We start from the raw sequence: 19,992 nt of genomic DNA, 5'->3' as shown, positions 1-19,992 counted from the left end.
TTTCCCTTAACATTCAGATGTGCTGCCACAGAGCTCTTCGATTATGGACAGACAGAACAAGACCATTACTAAAGGAGGAGAGCTTGCAATTAAGAAATGCAAGAAGGTGACTTCTGGTCTGTAATCAGAGTTTTGTTAATCATCTGTTTGAAGTTCAGTAGACCTGCTTTTGCAATGTCTGTAATGAAAATGTTGAAGGTGCACAGTGAGGTACGTAACATTTCCAGCCTTAAATCTGAAGTATACAGCAGAATTTATTAATTGCAAGTATGAATAGACAAAGTAAATAATAGCTTTCCAAAAACTAAGCCACCTTATTTTACCCTTGTTGTTTCAGTAGCGAAACTCAAATAAATTTAGTTTAATTAAAACAAATCTTACAGAAAGCCAGCATAACAATGAGAATTAAACAAAAAAAAAAAAAACCCAGAAGATAGAGAACTTTATTTTCAAGGTTGGTTCATTCCAGTAGTTCAGCTACTGAAAAATGTGTTTTAATTTCCCTTTGAAAATACCTGAACTGAATTTCCAGCTTTGTACAAGCTTCTAACTTGTTACGCTTTTCTCTACCAAACAGTCCTATGATACTTTTCCCAGACTCTCTGAAGTAACTGCCCACTTTAAATCACCTAATCTCTCAATCTTCTCCTTGATAAGCTACTTGTTTTGAGCTCTTTTAAGGTAAGATATTTAATTCAGCATTTCCATTGATTTTTTTGGTCCTAACTCTGAAGTTCTTAAGAAGCAAGACCAGCACCATAAACAGCATCAAACTCACCGATAACAAACACATGGATTAAAATAATCTCCCAGTCACAAAGACAACTGTAAAACCCAGAGGGGTGTAAATAGTTCTGCTGCATTGTTTTCCTACCATTATCCAACTCCCTTCCAGGGCCAGTGCTTTCCAGGCTGTTGGTGTTTTTCCCAGTTGGTTCCAGGTTCGTAACTTGACATTTGGCTGTATTAAGGATGCAGCTGATCCGATTGCCACAGTTGACTGAATGTTCATCATAGCTGCTGCCTGCTGTTGTTTATCACTGCACTAATCTTTGGGTTTTTGAAGTTTATTTTCAAATAGTTCATGAGCAGCTAAATAATACCAGTCCTACTTTTAATCTCTTCAGAACCCGTTCCAATTATATCCATCCCAGAGAAATACCACAAGCTTAATACTTTTGCCATGCCATGAATTCAGTATTTATTATTCCAGACTGTTGCTGCTCACTGTCTCATGTGCTCATAGAACAGCACCTGCCTACGCTGAGGCCTGTCAGGCTTCATCACCACAAGCAAGGGGAAAGTGCATCTCTCAGTCTGTTCTTCCTGCCCAGAATAATACAATTTAACAATCATGGGAGCCTTAGCTTAATGCAAGCAACTAAGCAGAGAGCTACTAACAGCACCTGTGAGTGCTTGCATGCTCTTCCTTGGTTCTTTTAATATTGGACAGATTTTCCACCAAAGAGAGAGAACAGTATGATATAGCTGCTAAATATAAACTAATTGTACAAGTGTGTCCAGTAGTCAGAACAAAGCAGAATGTTTACAAACATCTTGATACCCTGCTAAAAACAAACAAACAAACACGAAATTCCCCAGACTAACAACTCTAATTGTGTTTACCCAGAATAAACAATTACAAAGATGAGAGTAGTGGCCAAAAAAAAAAGAAAAAAGCACAAGTATTCAGCTCCAGATTTTCTTAAGAAAACATTCAGTTTTGGGTTCTTTGGCTCTTGTGTGACAAAGGATTTCTGGAAAAGACAAGCAGAGGTGAACCCTGAGCCTTTCATAAGCTGTCTACAAGGGCAAGCAATAGGATTATTACCTGTATTTTATGGAAGCTAAGAGGAATTTACAAGAAGTTCAGCAGCCTTGCTGTGAGAGAAAGATTGTCATCCTCTACTAAGTTCCTTCTCCCTTGTTTCAGTCTCCCTTCTCCCTTGTAGCTAGCCTTAACTGCATATCCACATAGGTCTGTATTCAAACAACTGTGTTTGTGCCAAAAACGCCACGGTGTTAGCTACAGGAGTGAGAATTTAATGTTATAAAAGGTATGATACAAAATTATGAGACAGAAAATTCCATAGGTTTTAAAGTACTGAGAAGCAGTGAAATATTTAAACATGAGCATTAATATATTTTCTTAGTGCCTGACCAAACAATGTCAACTACTGGGACCCTCAGTTACTGTCAGCTGCTACTGAACACTAAAATTTACCAGCTATTTGAAACAAGGAGATTGTAATACGATGCAGTTGTGTTTCTTGGCAAAATAAGAGAAAAAAAATACAATTTAGTTAACCACTGTCCTTCATACATCAGTGTTTAATTAATAATGGTCTTCAGAAGTAATGAGCAATGTGACTTTACCTGTATTCTGAACTGAAATAAATAGATTTATAAACATAAAATAGTAGCAAACTGCTGATTGACCAAGACTGATACCACAATACTGACTGTGGCCTTGCATTTATATAGAGAAGTGTTAGTATATAAAATATATGCATAGTAAGCATTCATTCCTTTCAGTTTAGGCTTAAATATTTGGCATGCAACACAGTCACCACTTCATCACAACATAAATTGGGAAGAAAACAAGAAGTGTTGCGTAGTCTTTTTAGCTTAAAAGTTTAATTACTTAGCATGTGAAATGAATTATGATTAAAATCATGCAGATATCCAGATTACAAAACAAAATACCTCAAATACAATTACACGTTTAAAATTTACTCAAATATCTACTTTGAGGTAAAAATGCAAGATTAATCAAGTATGCTAAGCAACTATACACTTAGCATAAATAAATAAGTACTGATATTTTCAGCATAAAATAATCAGTGAAAACAGCATTTTTAACACATATATTGGTACAAGAGATAAAGCCCATTTACCCTCCTTTAGAGTGTGATCCACTCATCTGATATAAAGCCACAAGTACTATAAAACTGCATACTATTAAAACACAGAAGCTAGTTTGCCCACAACATAAGATTCCTACCTGCATACTGCAGCGTAGGATCAAGTTATTTGAAAAAATATATAATTTCAAAGATTAAGGGATTTAATTGTGCAGCTTCCAAACAAGTACAGTGAAAACTGCACAAGCAAATCCCCACTGAATAGTACAAAATGCCTTTGGCCAAAATTCCAAATATAAAGACCTGAAATTCAGGTCAAAAATCCACGACCAATTAACACGTCTACTTCTGTGCATGCAAGTGAAAGCATAAACAATTTCTGTGTTTGTGCACCTCAGTGTTTTTTGTTTGGGGTTATTTAAGTAACCTTTCATGTGAAGAATCATGTAGCTGCACAGGGTTCAACTGCATATTCAGGTTCAAAGTGACCGCAGGCCTACTCTCATGAATTCTAAATCACAGCATTTCTCCAAATGACAGTGGTCTCTCCAATTTCTCTAACTTCAAGAGAAAAACATCTTACTTATTTTCACAAGTAGAACAACTACAATACAAATATGAGAAGAATCTATTACAGTCTGCAATAGCTGAGGTTTGCATCTCCAGAACTGATTCACTCACATGAGCAACAATACAAGGAAAATGACATAAAAACTAGAATATAAATATTATACTGCACCATGAAACACTACAAACAGAATATACAAAAATTATATTAGGGCATTAATTATCTGTCAATCTATTAAACAGAGCACTTAAATATTAATACAGCTTGGAAGGTAAACATAACCTACAGGCTAAGTTTTCAAATGGCTGTTTGTCAATGCAGCATAAAACATTTCCATAGTGCAAATCTTACCAACTGTATGAAAGATACTGTCCCCTTCAGAAAAATGCTTCTCCCTCCACCCCCCTCAAAATAATGATGAGTCATGAAGTCTTATCTCATTTCACATTTAGTAAAAGATATGGTTTGAAACACAGTAACATAGGAAAGCTTAACTTTAACACTGAAAAAAGGTTGAAAAATGTTGAGAAATGAAAAAGTTAGATATGCTTTAGCTGGAAGACGTGAAACCCAAAAATCTGATCTGTGGAAGTGAGGGAATAAAAAAAGACGCCGATCTTTCCTTTTCTTCATCTGTTGGAAACATATTGTATGACAATACAGCACACTCCCTATATTGTACCAACAACTCTAAGATTACTTTAACTGCTGAAGAATCACAGTGTTAAGTATATCTGCTTCTTGTAGTGTCAGGCTTTCATCTGTTAGCTCTTTATTTGGAAAGGTAGTCACAAGAACAAAATCAGTTGTTGCAAATGCTGGACGGGACTGGATAATGAAATCTCGAATATCCTTAATCCTGTGGAAAGGATATGGACATGAAAACTATGTACGATTCAGCTTTGACATAAAGCTCTGAACATTAAGATGATCAGAGAACACAAAATCTCCTGACAGACTAAACCATTTAATATATCTTATTGATTTTACATTTACATTTGATGCAGATGACTAATGATTGTAGCCTAGAATTTTCTGCTTCTTGCCTACAAAATGTGAAAAATTAAAATGAATGTTGCTTGTTTTCTCAAATAATAGAAATAAAATTTGTAACATAAAATCATATTGCAAACTGATACTTAACACAGAAAGTCAAGTAATTTCAACACCAGCTGTCAAAATTTTCACTATTAATTAGTATATTCCAAAAAGGCCAAATTATTTCTGGAAGGAGGAATCTAAAAATACATGGTGACAGTGATGAGAAAGCAGAGGGGAACTATTAATAGCAAGAGGTTTCCTCTACTTTCACTTGGCATTGAATTTCTGAACAACAGTTCTTAAAACAATCACATCAACAGTGTAATGAGAACAATTCAGTTTTATAAGACATGGATGAAAAATAAATAAGATTGTAGAGATAAAACTGAAATTTGAGGTTCCTCACCTAAGACGGTAAGCTGAGAATAAATCTTTGAAGATCTATTGTAACCAATAAGTAGGTAGATTTACTGTAGCCAAATAAGCAGGGACTTCAACTTTCTATCAGTCTTCAAGACTTATGATACAAGCAATGCACTTTAGTAGCTGATTTTGATCATACATATGGCAAGGATAACTAAAGAGATCCACATCCAAGATTAAGTTAATAATGATTAAAATAAGGTTCTGTCAACACACACTTGGTTACAGATACCACTGGGAAATTTACCATTTCTACTCTTTCATGCAGGCAAAAGAAAAAACATCAGGGCTCCCAATCAGCCCTACTGCTTATCTAAGCCACTTCTCCAGCAGGTGCTGTGAAGAAAGGATCTAGGCCTGTACTATCAGGTCTACTAAAATACGAAAAATTATTGCTGTATCTTCCTCTCTATTGGCACCTCAGTTAAAACTGCCTCATTGTGCTCTGTGTATGTTGCCAGGTGCAGAAAGCTGCCCATTATCTCTGCTCTTATTCTGAGCCAGAAGTAAGAAAGGACACAAGAATATGAACATGGAATTGGGCCCATGCTAAGACCACCTCCAAGGCAGGATTCAAGCTCAGTTTCAGCTGTGTTCTAAGACCATGGTGCAGATTTCAGACCAAGGCCAGTTTGAACCCTGCTTGCTGTGCAGTGTGGGTGGAACTACTGCCCAAATCTCTGCCCTCTGCCCAAAGTTCTTTCAGCCGTGCAGCGCAAAGCAGAGCTTTGCAGAACCTTGCACTAACACAACCTCTTAGGCCAACACCATTTGTGGCAACGCCCCAACATGTCAATAAAACTGATGCCAAACTCTAATCAGCAAACTACTAACAGATCTAAAAAATCCACCAAGTTCACACACTGCCAATTCCTAGGAGAGGGCAATCCAAAATAAAACAAAGACTGGTTCTCAGCATTATGCCTAGCCTACATGCCAGAATTGCAAATAAGTATGTTATGTCCATATGCCCTTCTGCATATGGGCTGCAGTCTACACGTATAACCCATGTCATGTTTAGTTGTAGTCTCAAGTATAACAACGTAAAAACCTGGAGCTCTTGATTACTAGCCAAAGCATATCTCTGCCTGTAGTGTGGACTATATTCCAATCCAGACTATACTCCAAAACTGCAATAAAATGCCTTCAGAGAGTCATCCAGGTCAGCCACATACTCTGCTCAAGAAGGGCCCAGGGTTGGGACAACAACATAGCAAGGCTGTCCAGATTTCAGTCGCCCTGAGAGCAGCTATGGCTGGTACCGTGTCCTTACAAACCACAGGACATAACAGGTCACAAAAGTTTGTGACTCTGCAGTTATCAAAAAACGTGTGTTTCCAATAGCAGAATTTTGCTCTGATAGTCAATTTATCAGTATATCTATGTTATGAAAATGACATAGAGTTTTAACATTTCAGTGGAATTGTATTTGTCCCATTTTTGCGGTCTTGCTGATATTCATTTAATTACAAAACATAAACTTATGAAGGAGTTATTGTTACCTGCATTGATGCAGAATCAATTTACCTGTGTGTTTGATTAAATCTTTGTATTAATCGGCTTCCATCAGCTAATCTAATTTGAACTTTAGTTGCTGGCATGGAATCATCAATCAGAACAGGTGCATTAAGAATGGATTTCTCCTCCTCCTCTGGCGAAGATGGTGTGCTGACTATTTCAGGTGTAAGGCTAGGGGATTGAAAAAATTAAACCAGATGTTACCAACGGAGTCAAACCAGAACTGAATAATGCTTCAGCTGTCTTTTTCACTGAATGACTACCATGTATAGCTATTACAAATGAGCAATGAAAATTCTCTCCAAGTTATCTGAACTAAGTATAAATACAGCTTTTTAAATAGAGACAAAAATAATGCTTTTGCAGTTTCTTGTCAATGACTGCAATATTTCATATTTATTTTTCTTATAACTGTGCATATTATTACATTTGCATGATTTTAAACAGGTAATCAAGTACAACCAAAACCATCCTTGTTTATGCTCACAGAGCATTAAATGATACTATTAATTATTAAATTAGTTATTAAATTATAAGGTTTATAAATTGTACCTCATGGACTATATTAAAAAATAATCATGCACCATTATACAGCATTAACCTGACCCAAACTGCTTTAGTAATTGCTTTCAGGAGCACTACTTTATGATTCTAGGCATCCTCCACCATTTAGAGCACAAATGATACTGACAGGTAATTTATATTACTGCTTGGAACCTTTTACATTTAGTGTAAAAGTTATATAAATCTGCTTGGAGACAACCTTTTGGTTGTTCCTTTCATTGCTTACATACCTGAGACTTCAAAAGCTACCAAAATAAACAAACATGCCACACTACAGATGTGCGCATTTTCTTATCTACAGAACCTCCTCTCTTCTCCACAGGCAGAGAAATCTCATAGTCACAACAAAGCACAAAGCATCTAGCAAATCTAAGAGCAGTTCCAATAGAGGACTAAGACAACATTTTTTTAAGGTTATATATAAACTTTCATAATTACTGGTGACTCTCGAATCAGGGCTGAGACTTGTGGCACACAATTTTATATTGCTTTTGCCATCTGATTAGATTCTCCAACAGTCTCCTAGTTGATTATATCCAGCTTTTGCAATAGCATATGAACACAGAACAGAAAACCTAGCATTTTTTACCTTCCAAGTTTTTGCCCTTCGCCACTGAAAGCTTTGAACCGCAGTCTAGGCTTCACATATTCCTGTTCTTGGTGGTCTTCCATATCCAAATTAACCTGGCCACCATGAACAAGTCGCTGCAGTTCCACAGGAATTTCCCTTAATTACAAAAATAAAAGTTTCCCATTACGTTCTGAACTGCAATAGAAAATTACACAAAAACTTTAGACAGTACATAGTATGAGTAGATACTATTAGTATGTTTACTTTAAGTCACAGATGTCCAATTGTTTTATGAATTGATTTCATTCTAAAGGAAGGAAAAAAAATAATTAGGGAGCTGACAGTCAAAACCTAGAATGCGTTAACAAAACATGTGAAACTAAAAGCTGTCTGTAACAAGTTACACTCAGGGTTTAACCACCACAAGGAACCAAAGCGTTCCAAATTTTTAAATGCCTCATGTATCTAATGACAAACACAGAATATATTTTATGGGTCTAGGCAGAGAAGTCTGAAGCATTAATAACTATAAGCATGTGGAGAAAGGTTTTTCTTCCCTTCATTTGAAAGACATACCTCAAAAAAGTTGCCATTTTAACTTACCCTCTCTTAACAGACTCAAGAAACTGAGCATTTGTTGGGTCTGAATAGGATCTCAACTCGCCATCATCTAAACTGAAGCCATTCCTCCAAAGTTTCAGCAAAATTTGAACCTATGAAGCAAAAACAGTGAAATAAAAAAAGTGAAGATAGAAAAATAGGGTATTTCAATTTCATACAGATTAGTTATACAATTTTTGATCTATACTTAACAGATTTTGTTGCAGACTACAAACAAGATGCAAATGACAAAAGAAGAACAGAGCACTGTACTGTAAGTACCATTGTTAGAATCCTTTAAAAAAGCAAATAGTAGTCATAGACCACTACCTACTTCAAGACCACTTTTACACTTGGGGCAAAAGAGTCTCTTAATCTGCTATCCAAGACATAACAGATAATAAACAGTGACTGTGTAGTGATCTTCATAGTGTTCCAATCACTTTCAAAAACAGTAAATATTTCTTGTTGATGAATTAAATAAATCAATAAAATTAAAAATTACTGCTGATAGATCAGTTACAGTGAAAACTATTATTTTCTCAAATTATTACATGCTGAACTCCAATAAAGTTGATACTAGTTCCATTCAGATCAAATGCTGAGAAATCCCGGAAACAAGCCTCCTTCACTGCCTTCTTATTTTGCTGTGCACCTGTATGTCCAGCCAGAGCCTTTCACCTTCAGAGCCCACACCACTGCCTTGCAGTCCAGCACAACAAGGCTTCCCTAGTCAGTAAAACTGACTTTCCCTTAGTCAGCTATCCCTCTAGTTATGGTAAACCCACTGCAACAGGCTTGCAGCTCAGTACAGCCAGCCATCACGTAGAGGGCAGAAGGCTTACTTAGGAGGGCAGAAGGCTGCAGCTCCTGGTGTGACATGACAGCACCCCTCAGCCTGAAACACATCTTTCGGCCTGACTTCCGTCTTGTTTTGGTTTCTAAATAAGCTTAACATTTGCTCTAGCCGTTCACATGAATGGCGAAGTGTAAAAAACTGCTTTTCTCCCCTTTTCCCTCATTTCCTGCCTTTTAAGCAAGAGGAGAGAAAGGGAAGACAGTTTTCCTAAGGCCTCTAACCTGCTACTTCACCATTCCTGGAATACATCCATGCTCCCAGTTTGAGATTGGGTATTTTGCAAGCCACAGCAAGAAACAATTCCTAACCTAAGAGGATTAAAATTTCAGCATAGCTAAGAGAATGTAGCTATGCTACATTCAGCATAGCTAAGAGAATGTAGAACAACAGCTGGAGGAAAAGTAACTGGAATTCTTAGCAAATATTCCTTCAAAGTAATTTATATCAGAAAATTCCACAATGGAGGCCTTAGGGGTATCCAATGAACATCTGTCCTCTGTGACCACTTTCACTTTAACAATTTCTACTTAACACATGTCTAATATTTAGATATTAATTTTTCCTCATAGACATAATTACAGTCATACTGGCATTTCAAGCTGTAAAGATGATTAAGCAGACATCTGTTGGAGACTCTGTTTCCTGCTATTCAGAATTTTACTTACATCTTGATTTTCTCCATATATATATTCGGAGTGCTTTTGTGATGAGTCACCCAATCTATATCCACCACCAGAAAATGACTGGAAAAAATACATAGAAAAGCTTACTGAAATAAGTATGAAACAGTTTATTAAAATTCTTACCTAGGTGCAAGTAAAAGCATCAAACTTGCTTCTGTAATAAAAATCAAGCACACTACTCTAACTTGTATATTTTCTAAGTGGAAAATTATACCTGGCAACCATAATCAGGCTAAGCAGGTTTTATGTGATGTTAATCTGTAGATTTTTTTCAGACTTTAGTAATTCAATAGATAAGAGATTCTGATTGGGATGCAACTGTAGTTTGTTTGGGTTTTTTTTTTTTAATCAATTTTAATTACAAATGAAGCAAATAATTCCAGTTCAGGTTAATTTCTAATGATTTCTCTTGAAATTATGTGGTTTTGCCCCACTTTATTTTCTAGAATAAGCTATTTGAGCACAGATAATACACATCTGTGTTGATAAAATCCTCTGCTATTTGCAAACCACAAAAAGGCATATTTGCTCTCACATGCTTAGATAAGTTTCAGAGAGACTAATGTAAATAGAGATCAAAATATCTTTTAACTTTTACCTTAGCTTTACTGAAATCACCAGATGCTCTTGAAGCTTCATCTAATGGGACAGCTCCATGTTCTTTTGCTTCCTTGAAGAGTTCAGCAACAATTTTACTTGGACTATTAGAAGCCCCAGAAATCTGTAATCCTCTATATTCCGAGTCACCTGAATAGAATCTTTAGAATAGTGATGTTCATAAGCAAAAATGTTTTAAATGACAAGCATAATTTTCCTCTTCCCATCAAAAGAAAAAAAAAAACCAAAACAAAACAACAAAGAGCCAAATTTTGCACCAAAGCTTTTCATTCTGATCACAGCAATTTTCCACTTGGTTCTGACCCTTCCAACAATCCAAGCAGCACTGCTCCAAAGACATTTCACTAACAAAACTACCAAGGTGCCTTCTGGAACAGATCCCAGAGGTTAGGGCCCAAGGCCATATTTTAAGTGAACGTGGTCCTGATGCAGCCATGGCTTTATACACTTCTTCTTATGCAGATGCCACCTGCTCCCAGAAAGACCAATTTCCTCCGGGGTGTCCTCTGCGTAGGACTGTGCCTGGGATGCTTAGAATACAGATTCACAACTAACACTGCCTTGACAAAATAAGTTTAGAACTGTTGTTGGAAAACCTGAACAGTGCCCCTCAATTTGATCTTTTAATTTAAAGATCTAGTAGTTCAAAACTGTATCTGTTTGATTATGAAGATATTCCTTGAGCATTATCTTGAGGAAGGTGCTATAAATCTCTAAATACCAATGTAATGGATGCTATAAAAAATCTGTATATAAATACAAAACCCGGCAAATCTGAGAGTGCGTTAATATAAATTAAGTCCTTCCCACTTTCCTTAACTTTTTCACTTAGCCACTTCAGGCAAGGCAGATGAATTAATCCATGTGTCTCTCCAGCCAATGACTTCAAAATGCTGTTGATCCCACCATATTTTATGATTACCCAAAACTAGGAGTGGATATGAAGGTGCTGGACAATCATACATCTTTTATGATTTCACATAACTTGCAACCCCTTAGTATCATCTCTCCTTTGTACATAAAACTGTATTTATTATCCCGACTGTCATTTATATGGAAAATCTTTAATTATTAAAGAGTTATAGTGGTAAGGAAATGAAACAAGAATTCTCATCAGAATTTGTATTCAAGAAAGAAAGGAAGTATTGAAATATTTGAGTAATAGATACACAGAACAATTCAGGATATTTAAGAAAAGGCAAAAAAGCTTTTGAGTTCAAGTGTGAATTACAACCTTTACATCCATACAGTCACATGTTAAGACATCTACAGGTCCTAGATCACTACAGTCAGGTTCTGCTAAATACAGTTTTACTACAGCAGTGTACAGCTAAGACTTACTCTAATAAGTCACATAGCATCTCTGTAGTTACTAGCTCTTCGCAGGACAGACTTAGCTCACACGTACTTTGAAAAAGAGATGGGAGCAAAGTGTGAATATCACAAAACACCCCAATTACTTTCACAATTGTTCATTTTTTTGTTTGTTTGTTTTAAAAATACCTTTGGTTTTCTTTGTCATCGCTCATGCTTCTCTCCGGTTTTCTCAGCCTTCTAAGAGAATCAATTTTAAGACTGCCAAGAGAATAAAAGAAAAAGTTTGAAAATGACTGGTACATACACTTCACTAAGTACTTAATATCTAACTTCTGAAAATACTTATTTTTCAAAATCTAAGGATATCAAGCTATTGGGGTTTTTTTTTTGTTCTCATCATACTGTTTTTTAGAGAAAGTACATAGCCATGGATGCTTCTAAGCAAATAAGCAGGAAAGGGCACGCGTGTTTCAGCAACAGTTGGACTAGATGATCTTTGTAGGTCTGTTCCAACTGAACTATTCTATTCTACTCTAGCATACTATAAAATTGGTGAATTCTGCTTTATGCTACTCATGGTCCTACAGATAACATAGGTAATACACAAGCTCAACAGCTGTTTCAGAATCTAGCTTACCAGAATTAATTATACTTCAAATTCTTTTGACATTTTCACTGGTTTTGTCAAGAGGCAAGTTGCCTAGTGAAATCAACATTGGCTTTCTCTGATGTCCTGGAGTCCCTGCCTACAAGGATCCTACAAAGCAGTAGTTCTCACTTTTATTTTACAGAATTTTAAAAATATGTTGAATGGCAACATCGCAAAGACTTTCAAAAGATGATTGAAATGCAGAATCTGATTCTGTTTTATGATATGGACAAATCAATAAGCCACCACAGGACAAACTAGGGTTGTCAGCTTGCAAAATGCCAGGGAAAGCTGTACAGCTATAAGCTCTTATCCTGCAGTACTTGATGATAAAATTCATTACTGCAAGACATATATGAGGTAGCCAGCTACCACACGATCAGAACAGACATGCAATCTGCTACATGAGTAATGGCAGTTCAGATTTATGCAATTTGTCTGATTACTATACCTTTGTAATCAAGGTGTAGCAGAGCAGGCCATTGCTTTTTTAAGTATTAGTGCAATATAATTCTATATCCCAGTGAAGGATTCGCTTATTATCACTTTCTCAGAAAAAAGATGTATTGTTATTGTTATTGTTACGGACTTAGGTTATGGGCACTAGAAACACTTTAATCTCTTCTATTTTCTTCCTTTGTTGCATTGTTGGTTTTGTGGTATCTTTGTGCCAATAGTCTTAAGTTTCTTAAAAGAGCATATATGACAGCATATATAGTATGGTGTTTATTCCAGCTGGGCCCTGAGACATTCTTCTGTATCTGCAATTGTGGAAGGCAAGTCGAGTAGATGACTTCAAGAGCAGCACTATGCTTCCTTGGAGTTAGTACACTGCTTACTTGAGAGCAAACGGAAGTCTACTAAAAGAAACATCTCATTTTGGATACCATGCAAATAGCAGTCATCTCTTCTTTCTCAAACAGATTTCAGTATGATTGCCAACAAAGAGCAAGTGTTTGCCAACAGCTGTCACACTGAAGTATTTGAGATACTGTATTGCAGCTCTTCCTTCAGTTGGAGTGGGAAGCTGGAATTTCATGATACATACCAGGTAAATGGAGCTGTTTGCTTTATTTGTTCATAAACTGTGTTCTGTGTAGCTGATTAGTCAACTTAGGTGGTTTCACCAAAACCAGCAACAAGATTCACCAAAAATGCTATTATTTTCCAAGTGTCTCATACTGTGCTAAAATCCCTCTTCCTGAAGATCTGCATTTGCAGATGCACTCAAAGCATGGCTCCGGTGACTAAGATCTTTTCTGCTACTCAGATTCCTTTAAAACAGAGATCCATATCGGCAGCAGCGACTGAAAGACAAGCCAAATACAAGACCTATCATGGCATCACTGACAGTAATGATTTAAAGACTTCCCTTCTCTAAAGTAATTTAAAGGAAAATTAATTAAAAGCTGGCAAGATTTCTTTATAAAGAATTTAAAATGTCATTGACTCTTCAAATGCTATATGAACTGCAAACACTACAGGCCAGTGAAAGTTGGATTTATACATAGATACGTGCCTTCCTTCCACCTGCCAAACCCAGACAAATTCATTAAGAAGCCCTTTTTATTTCTTTCACCCCACAGGAGCCTACTAATGAACCTACTGATAATTTTTCAAATCAGTATTTGTCTCATCAGGTACTGATGTAAGTACAACAGTCAAAGCAGCTCACTTGTCAGGTTTCACACAAACTACCAATTCGCTGAATTTTGAAGAATCAAAGAAATGCAGCATTTTTTTGATACAACAAATTTCCAAATTCTATCCATGTAACAAAGAGCAACACTACATTTCAGTTATAGCATCTTAATCTTATCTCAAGTGGGTTTAAAGTGTTTTGGAATACCATACAGCACAAAGGCTCCTAAATAAAAACAATTTCAAAAGTATTCTGAGAAGACATAAACTGTGCCTTATTTCAAGAACTCACTGCCGTAGATCACTTTTTGTACAAGGAGGAGATCAAGTAAGTCTGATGAAGTTTTATGAGCTAATACAGTACCTATTCAACAAATCTCAGAAGTGCAACGCAGATCTCACCTCTGTGGTACTTTTGTGTTACTGATCTTTGTAGTTGTTGGTTTGTCAGGACACAATGACTGCCTTTTAGCTTCATCTTCGTACAACTCTGCCAAGGCCAACTGTAGGAAACAGAACTATTTTTAGAAGTCTGTAATTCTAGCACTAGATATGGAACAGAAGTAAGACAAAAACTAATGCAAAACGTGCATATCACCAGAAAATTAGAAACATCAACATGAGAAACCCCAACTACTTCTCTAAATTCTATTTCCTTTCTGCTTTATTAAAAAAAAACACACAATGCTTAATGCCATTGTGACTTGGAACTTGCACTCTGCTGTCATTTGGTTCATGCTGCTTCACTACCTACATTCAGCCTGTATTAGATTCAGAATCACAAGAGTATATACACACATATATTAAGCATCATCTCATTAATGTTAAAAAATTGAAATAAAGTTGCCAGGTAATTCTCTGATAAGACTGGGAAGCAAATAATAAATTTTACAAACATTTTACATATAACTCAAATAAGTTTGTCCTAGAATTAAGAACCAGTTCAGCCTTGCTGGCTTGAATTCAAGACATCACTGCACATACTTTAAAAAACCAAGTTTTTCCCAATGGTTCCCCAAATATTACTGGCAAGTTTATTTTTAGGAAGTTGTGCAAGGGACACCTAACATCATTTTTAGCAATCTTACTTTTGTCCAATACTCTACCTTGCTTGCCAAATCAACTTTAGTTTTGTCCCCAGATAATTTTGTTCCCACTATGCAAGTGATATTAACATTTTATCATACACATCAGAATAGGTACTAGGCTACAATTTCATTACAGTTTTATGTAGAAGGAATACACATTAAAATAAAACAAAACATCATCCGTCAGTCAAAACACACTGCTATGAACACAGGATATTAATTCCATATTATTGTGAGGCATTTTCTGCAGAGGAAGAATGTGTGCTGAGGAATTACACCCATTAAGAAAGTTAAACTGAGTAACGAGACAGCTCAAGAAAACCACTGAAGATCTCCATCCTTTCTGAATATACAAACAAATATCTTTTAGATATGTAAAGCTGATGGGGTAAGTCATAGATAACAAGTGCATAAGCAGTCACAAAGAGAACAAGCAAAGACTTACCCTGTACCATCCCTAATCCAAAGACTAAGGGATGCTGAGGGAGCATAAAAGGGCACGGTCAGGTTTCTGTATATTCCCTATACTGCACCTCTTATGGTGCCACGACAAATCAAGTAATGAGCTGAATGGACAGATAGGTGGACAGCTACTCTGTACCCAGGAGGGTACTTCTTCAGTTTTTAACGTTTTATCAATAATCACCTACCCAAAATGTTGCCTGCTTCGGTTGACTAAAGACCATATGAACTAAAATTATTAACACAAACTTTATTACTGTTACACACTGTAGCAAAGTTAATCTCAGCAAGAACCTATGAAATCCCAAATAGTAACCAAGAAAAAGAAAACTATAGCCATCTTTCTCTGTTAAGTACGTACATTTAAATAAAATAGGGGCAGCTGCAGTTACTGTTTCACCTGTTTTCAAATCAAGTTGTTGCTGAAGTATTTTAAACGTTCATACAGTTTAAAAGTCAAACACACAAAAAGGAATACAGTTAAAAGTCTTTGCAGTCAAGCCTTTAAGTACATTTCTACTGAGTTACATTTGTGATCACACTCTCTCGAAACTTTCCCCACGTAAACCTGGGAAAAGATCTCGTCCGGAGTCTTACACCACATTTGCAGAGACGGACGTTTTCCTGCGGGGAAGGGCACCTCTACCAAATAACCAGGGAACACGATGGCGCTGGGTTAAAACCCAGCCACTTAAGTGTCGGGAGAGCCCTTCCAGTTCCCTGCAGAGCTGACCGTCCACCGTTTCCTAACGTCCCTGTTCCTCCTTCACTGCCGTCCTTCCCTTCCCAGCCTCAAAGTGGTGGGGGGGGGGAGTAGGAAAAAAACGGAACGGCAGCCGCTGCCCAGAGGCCCAGTTCTGCCTGGCCCACCCTGACAACGAGGGGGGCGGGAGAACGGCGCACCGCCCGCTCCCCTCAGGGGCGGCCTGGGGCAGGCCAGGGGCGCCCCTGAGGCCACACGGCTCCCGCCCCGTTCGGCTCGGCCCCGCCCCACCGAGGGAGCCGGACGCTTTCCTCCACCCGCTCACCTGCAAATCCCGGGCGCTGGGCGGGCGGCCGCTGCTCCGGGGCTGCCGATCCCTCCGGCCACCCCTGGCCGCCACCGCGGACACTTCCTCTTCCTGCTGCGCGGCACCTGCCCCGCCGTCCGCCATCTTCCGAGGGCGGTGACGGCGGCCAAGGGGCGGGGCAGAGTGGGGCGGGGCGGGGCCAGCGCCGCCAGGCACTTCCGCCGCCAGCGCGGCTGCCATGGCAACGGGAGGGGCCGGGCCGGCCTAGCCACGCCCACCGGGCCGTTTCCCTGGGGACGCAGGGTTTGTCACCGGCGGGAAGAAGGGTTTTGCCCACTGAAAGGCCTGGGCCGGCCTGGGCCTTGGTGGAGACCGGTAGCCCTCGCTCCATGATGCCAGCTCAGTGGCCAGAGTGGGAATTTCTCCATCTACTTTTACATGCAAGGCTCTCTGCAGAACTGTAAAACACCATTGCTGGTGGCTAAAAACCAAACAGGGTTGTTCACTTAAATGCTTAAAGCAAACTTGGAGGAGAAAGGGCTATCAGCCTGGCAGGTGTCGACTCTGAGCGACTCCAAAGTACTGGCTTGGGGGTGCCAAAATACCAGGGAGGTTTAAAAAGTGAGATTTTGGAGTGGAAGAATGGAAAGTGAGACTCTGGAATGGAAACATTCAAGGCCAGGTTGGACGGGGCTCTGAACAAACTGATCTGGTTGGAGATGTCCCTGCTCCTTGCAGGGGGGTTGGACCAGATGGCCTTTAAAGGTCCCTTCCAACCCAAACTATTCTATGGTTCTATGATTTTGCTTTCTTTCTGGCTTAAATATTGGGGATTAAGTTATTTTCTAAATGAGGAAGTTGAGTTTGTCATGGGATGAGATACTCTGAAACTTTGAAAAAATGCTATTTTAAAAATAATTTTGTAGTAAAATATCAAACTTGGCAATGTTGTCTGTCAGAAACTAAAACTAGAAACTTAGAAGTAAAAACTTATTTAAAGATCTCTGCTACCTGTGAAGTCGTGGGTTGACCCTGGCCAGCAACTAAGTGCCCATTGAGTTTTTCGCTTGATCCCTGCTAGTGGGACAGCAGAGAGAATGAGAAGAGCAAAAGCTGAAAAATTATGGGTTAAGATAGTTTAATAGGTGAAGCAAAGTTGCTTGCACAAACAAAGCAAAATAAGGAATTTTTTCACTACTTCCCATTGGCAGGCGGGTGTTTAGCTGCTTCTTGGAAAGCAGGGCTCCATCACACGTAACAGTTACACAGGAAACAAACCCATAACCATGAGCACCCCACCTGCCTCCTTCTTTCCCTGAGCTTTTATTACTGAGCATCACACTGTATGGTATGAGTGGCCACTTGAGGCCAGCTGTCCCGGCTGTGTCCCCTCCCAACTTCTTGCTCACCACTAGCTTACTCGCTGCTGGGATAGAGTGGGAAAACAAAAACCTGGGTGCTGTGCAAGCACTGCTCAGCAATAGCCAAAGCACTGGTGTGTTATCAACAGTGATTTAGTTACAAATCCAAAACACAGCAACTATGGGCTGCTATGAAGAAAATTAATACCATCCTAGCCAGAAGTGGTACAACCAACTATTGAATGAACATTTTATGTGCTAACCTACAGTGAATTTTTTTTTTAAAGAGTGCTATAAGTAAGACCCAGGATGACCCTAAATATAACTAATGAAGAACAAGTCATGTTTGAAAGTGGATAGTTTCAGTTTCCCAAGAAAAAAACGTAGGGCAAATAAAGAAAGAAAGAAAGAAAGAAAGAAAGAAAGAAAGAAAGAAAGAAAGCAGGCAGTAAAATAAATCCTTAAAATAAATTCTCAGCAGACATTAGTATTTGCCATTTGGATTATAGGGCAAGACATTGCGACAACCAGGCTGACTGCAAACATTGTTCTTTAACACAAAACAGGGGCTTTCCTGTATAATGGGAAAGAAGTGTTGATAATAGTACAAATATGAATCAATAGATTGGTTTCCAATTCAGTATTTCATGAAGATGCAGATCCATAATGTCTGCACACAAATAAATCACTGCCCTAAGTGAGACCCATTCAGCTGACTGGCAGTTGAAAAGTTTTGCAATCTGAACCGGTGAATATGCAAGTGATTACAGTTTGCAATTGAGGTTTCATCTGGAATTGTGGACTGACAGCTGAAATCACTAGTTGTCCAACAGTCACCCATAATGCTTGATTACCCTCAGCTGAGCCATGCAGGGGGACTCTGGTGACTGTGACCTGAGTGCTGAACGAAAATGCTGTGAGGCTGCAGCTGGAATAGCCAGCTAGCCATCCTCAGTTGTTTCCAGTGCCGTTCAGCTCAAGCACCCACCGCTTTCTCTAACCAATCTGTCTGGACCCTGTTGATGCTAGCTTACATTTCAGAAATGCTGGAAACGGTGATTACTGGAGTTGGGGTCACCCAGGACTTTTTAAGCCAGACTACAAAACTTATATTTGTGCCTTTGCAGTCAGACAAACCCTTGGCGAGCACGCAGACAGAGCAGTCTGTTTCAGCCCAAGAACAACAGGGAAAAAGCTGTGGTCCGGTACCCAGATCTATCTCAAGCATCAATGCTACCTGCTCTAACTGATGGCAATATTGTTCTTACAGAGAACATAGATGGAAATGATTGGGTTTTTCTTCATAAATTTTTTTTTGGTGTTTGACGAAGAGCAGCACCACTGAGGTTATATATTTTATATATAAAAATATATTGCATATATAATATATTTCACATAGCTCCCATATTCTGAACTGCATAAGCTGATCATGTATGCTTGTAAAGAACTCTTAACACTCTGCTTTAGGAAAAAAAAAAAAACAAAACAACTGGATAGAAATAAGATTCCCATTCAGTTGGCTGCTGTACTTGAAGCCTTTGTTTGCTGAATATGTCAAGAATAAAAATGTAGTCACATGTTGTTTCACTGAGCCTTCCTTGGGTTGATACGTGGTGCGCCAGGTAAAAATGTCCTGTGGTGATACAGACTGAATTAGCAGAGAGGATGTCTAAACTGTAATAGCTTTAAAAGCCAAATAACTTTATTATTAAATCATTTTTTTTGTGATTAGATGTCCCATATTTTAACAGACATATCTTTCTTAAACATTTACATTATTCCTGTCTGTCTTTCTCTGTGATTGCCTCCTCTTAGATTAAGACTGCCAACGATGTTTCAAGAGACCTCCTTAATACAGATTAGCACATCATTTTTTTTCTCGGTGAAATTTATATAGTAAGAGATCTGGAAATTTAAATCTGTCTATCCCAAGCAGCCATTTTAATTTGCATAACATTATTATTGTGACCAATGTTTTCTCACACAGCTATAGATTTAAAGCAGTTAATTACTATCTGGCAGCTCTAGTTCTTTAATTAAATTTTGTCCTCTATTTTTCTTTATGAGATTAAAACTAACAGCATTTACAGTCTTCTGTTTGGGAGCAACTTGGGTAACGGACAAATCGTCTTTTATTCTCAAAATTTTGCTGCAG

At 38.1% G+C, this 19,992-nt stretch overlaps 1 protein-coding gene across 1 annotated transcript; it reads right to left on the bottom strand.

Annotated features, from left to right (window-relative positions):
* Positions 1-2,311: 2,311 nt before the first annotated feature.
* UBXN2B (UBX domain protein 2B) lies at positions 2,312-16,634 on the bottom strand. Its single transcript, XM_086740850.1, has 9 exons — positions 16,495-16,634; positions 14,319-14,419; positions 11,813-11,884; positions 10,290-10,449; positions 9,674-9,751; positions 8,153-8,262; positions 7,568-7,705; positions 6,424-6,585; positions 2,312-4,291 (listed from the first exon to the last, which is right to left on the bottom strand). The coding sequence occupies exons 1-9, from the start codon at positions 16,618-16,620 to the stop codon at positions 4,129-4,131; spliced, it is 1,110 nt and encodes a 369-aa protein (XP_086596976.1). The 5' UTR covers positions 16,621-16,634; the 3' UTR covers positions 2,312-4,128.
* Positions 16,635-19,992: the final 3,358 nt, after the last annotated feature.

This window comes from Chlamydotis macqueenii, chromosome 2 (genome assembly GCF_036417535.1).
Source record: "Chlamydotis macqueenii isolate bChlMac1 chromosome 2, bChlMac1.mat, whole genome shotgun sequence".
Lineage (NCBI taxonomy): Eukaryota > Metazoa > Chordata > Aves > Otidiformes > Otididae > Chlamydotis > Chlamydotis macqueenii.
Note: the sequence above shows the minus strand (reverse complement) of the source record. Positions and strands in the feature narration are given on the sequence as shown.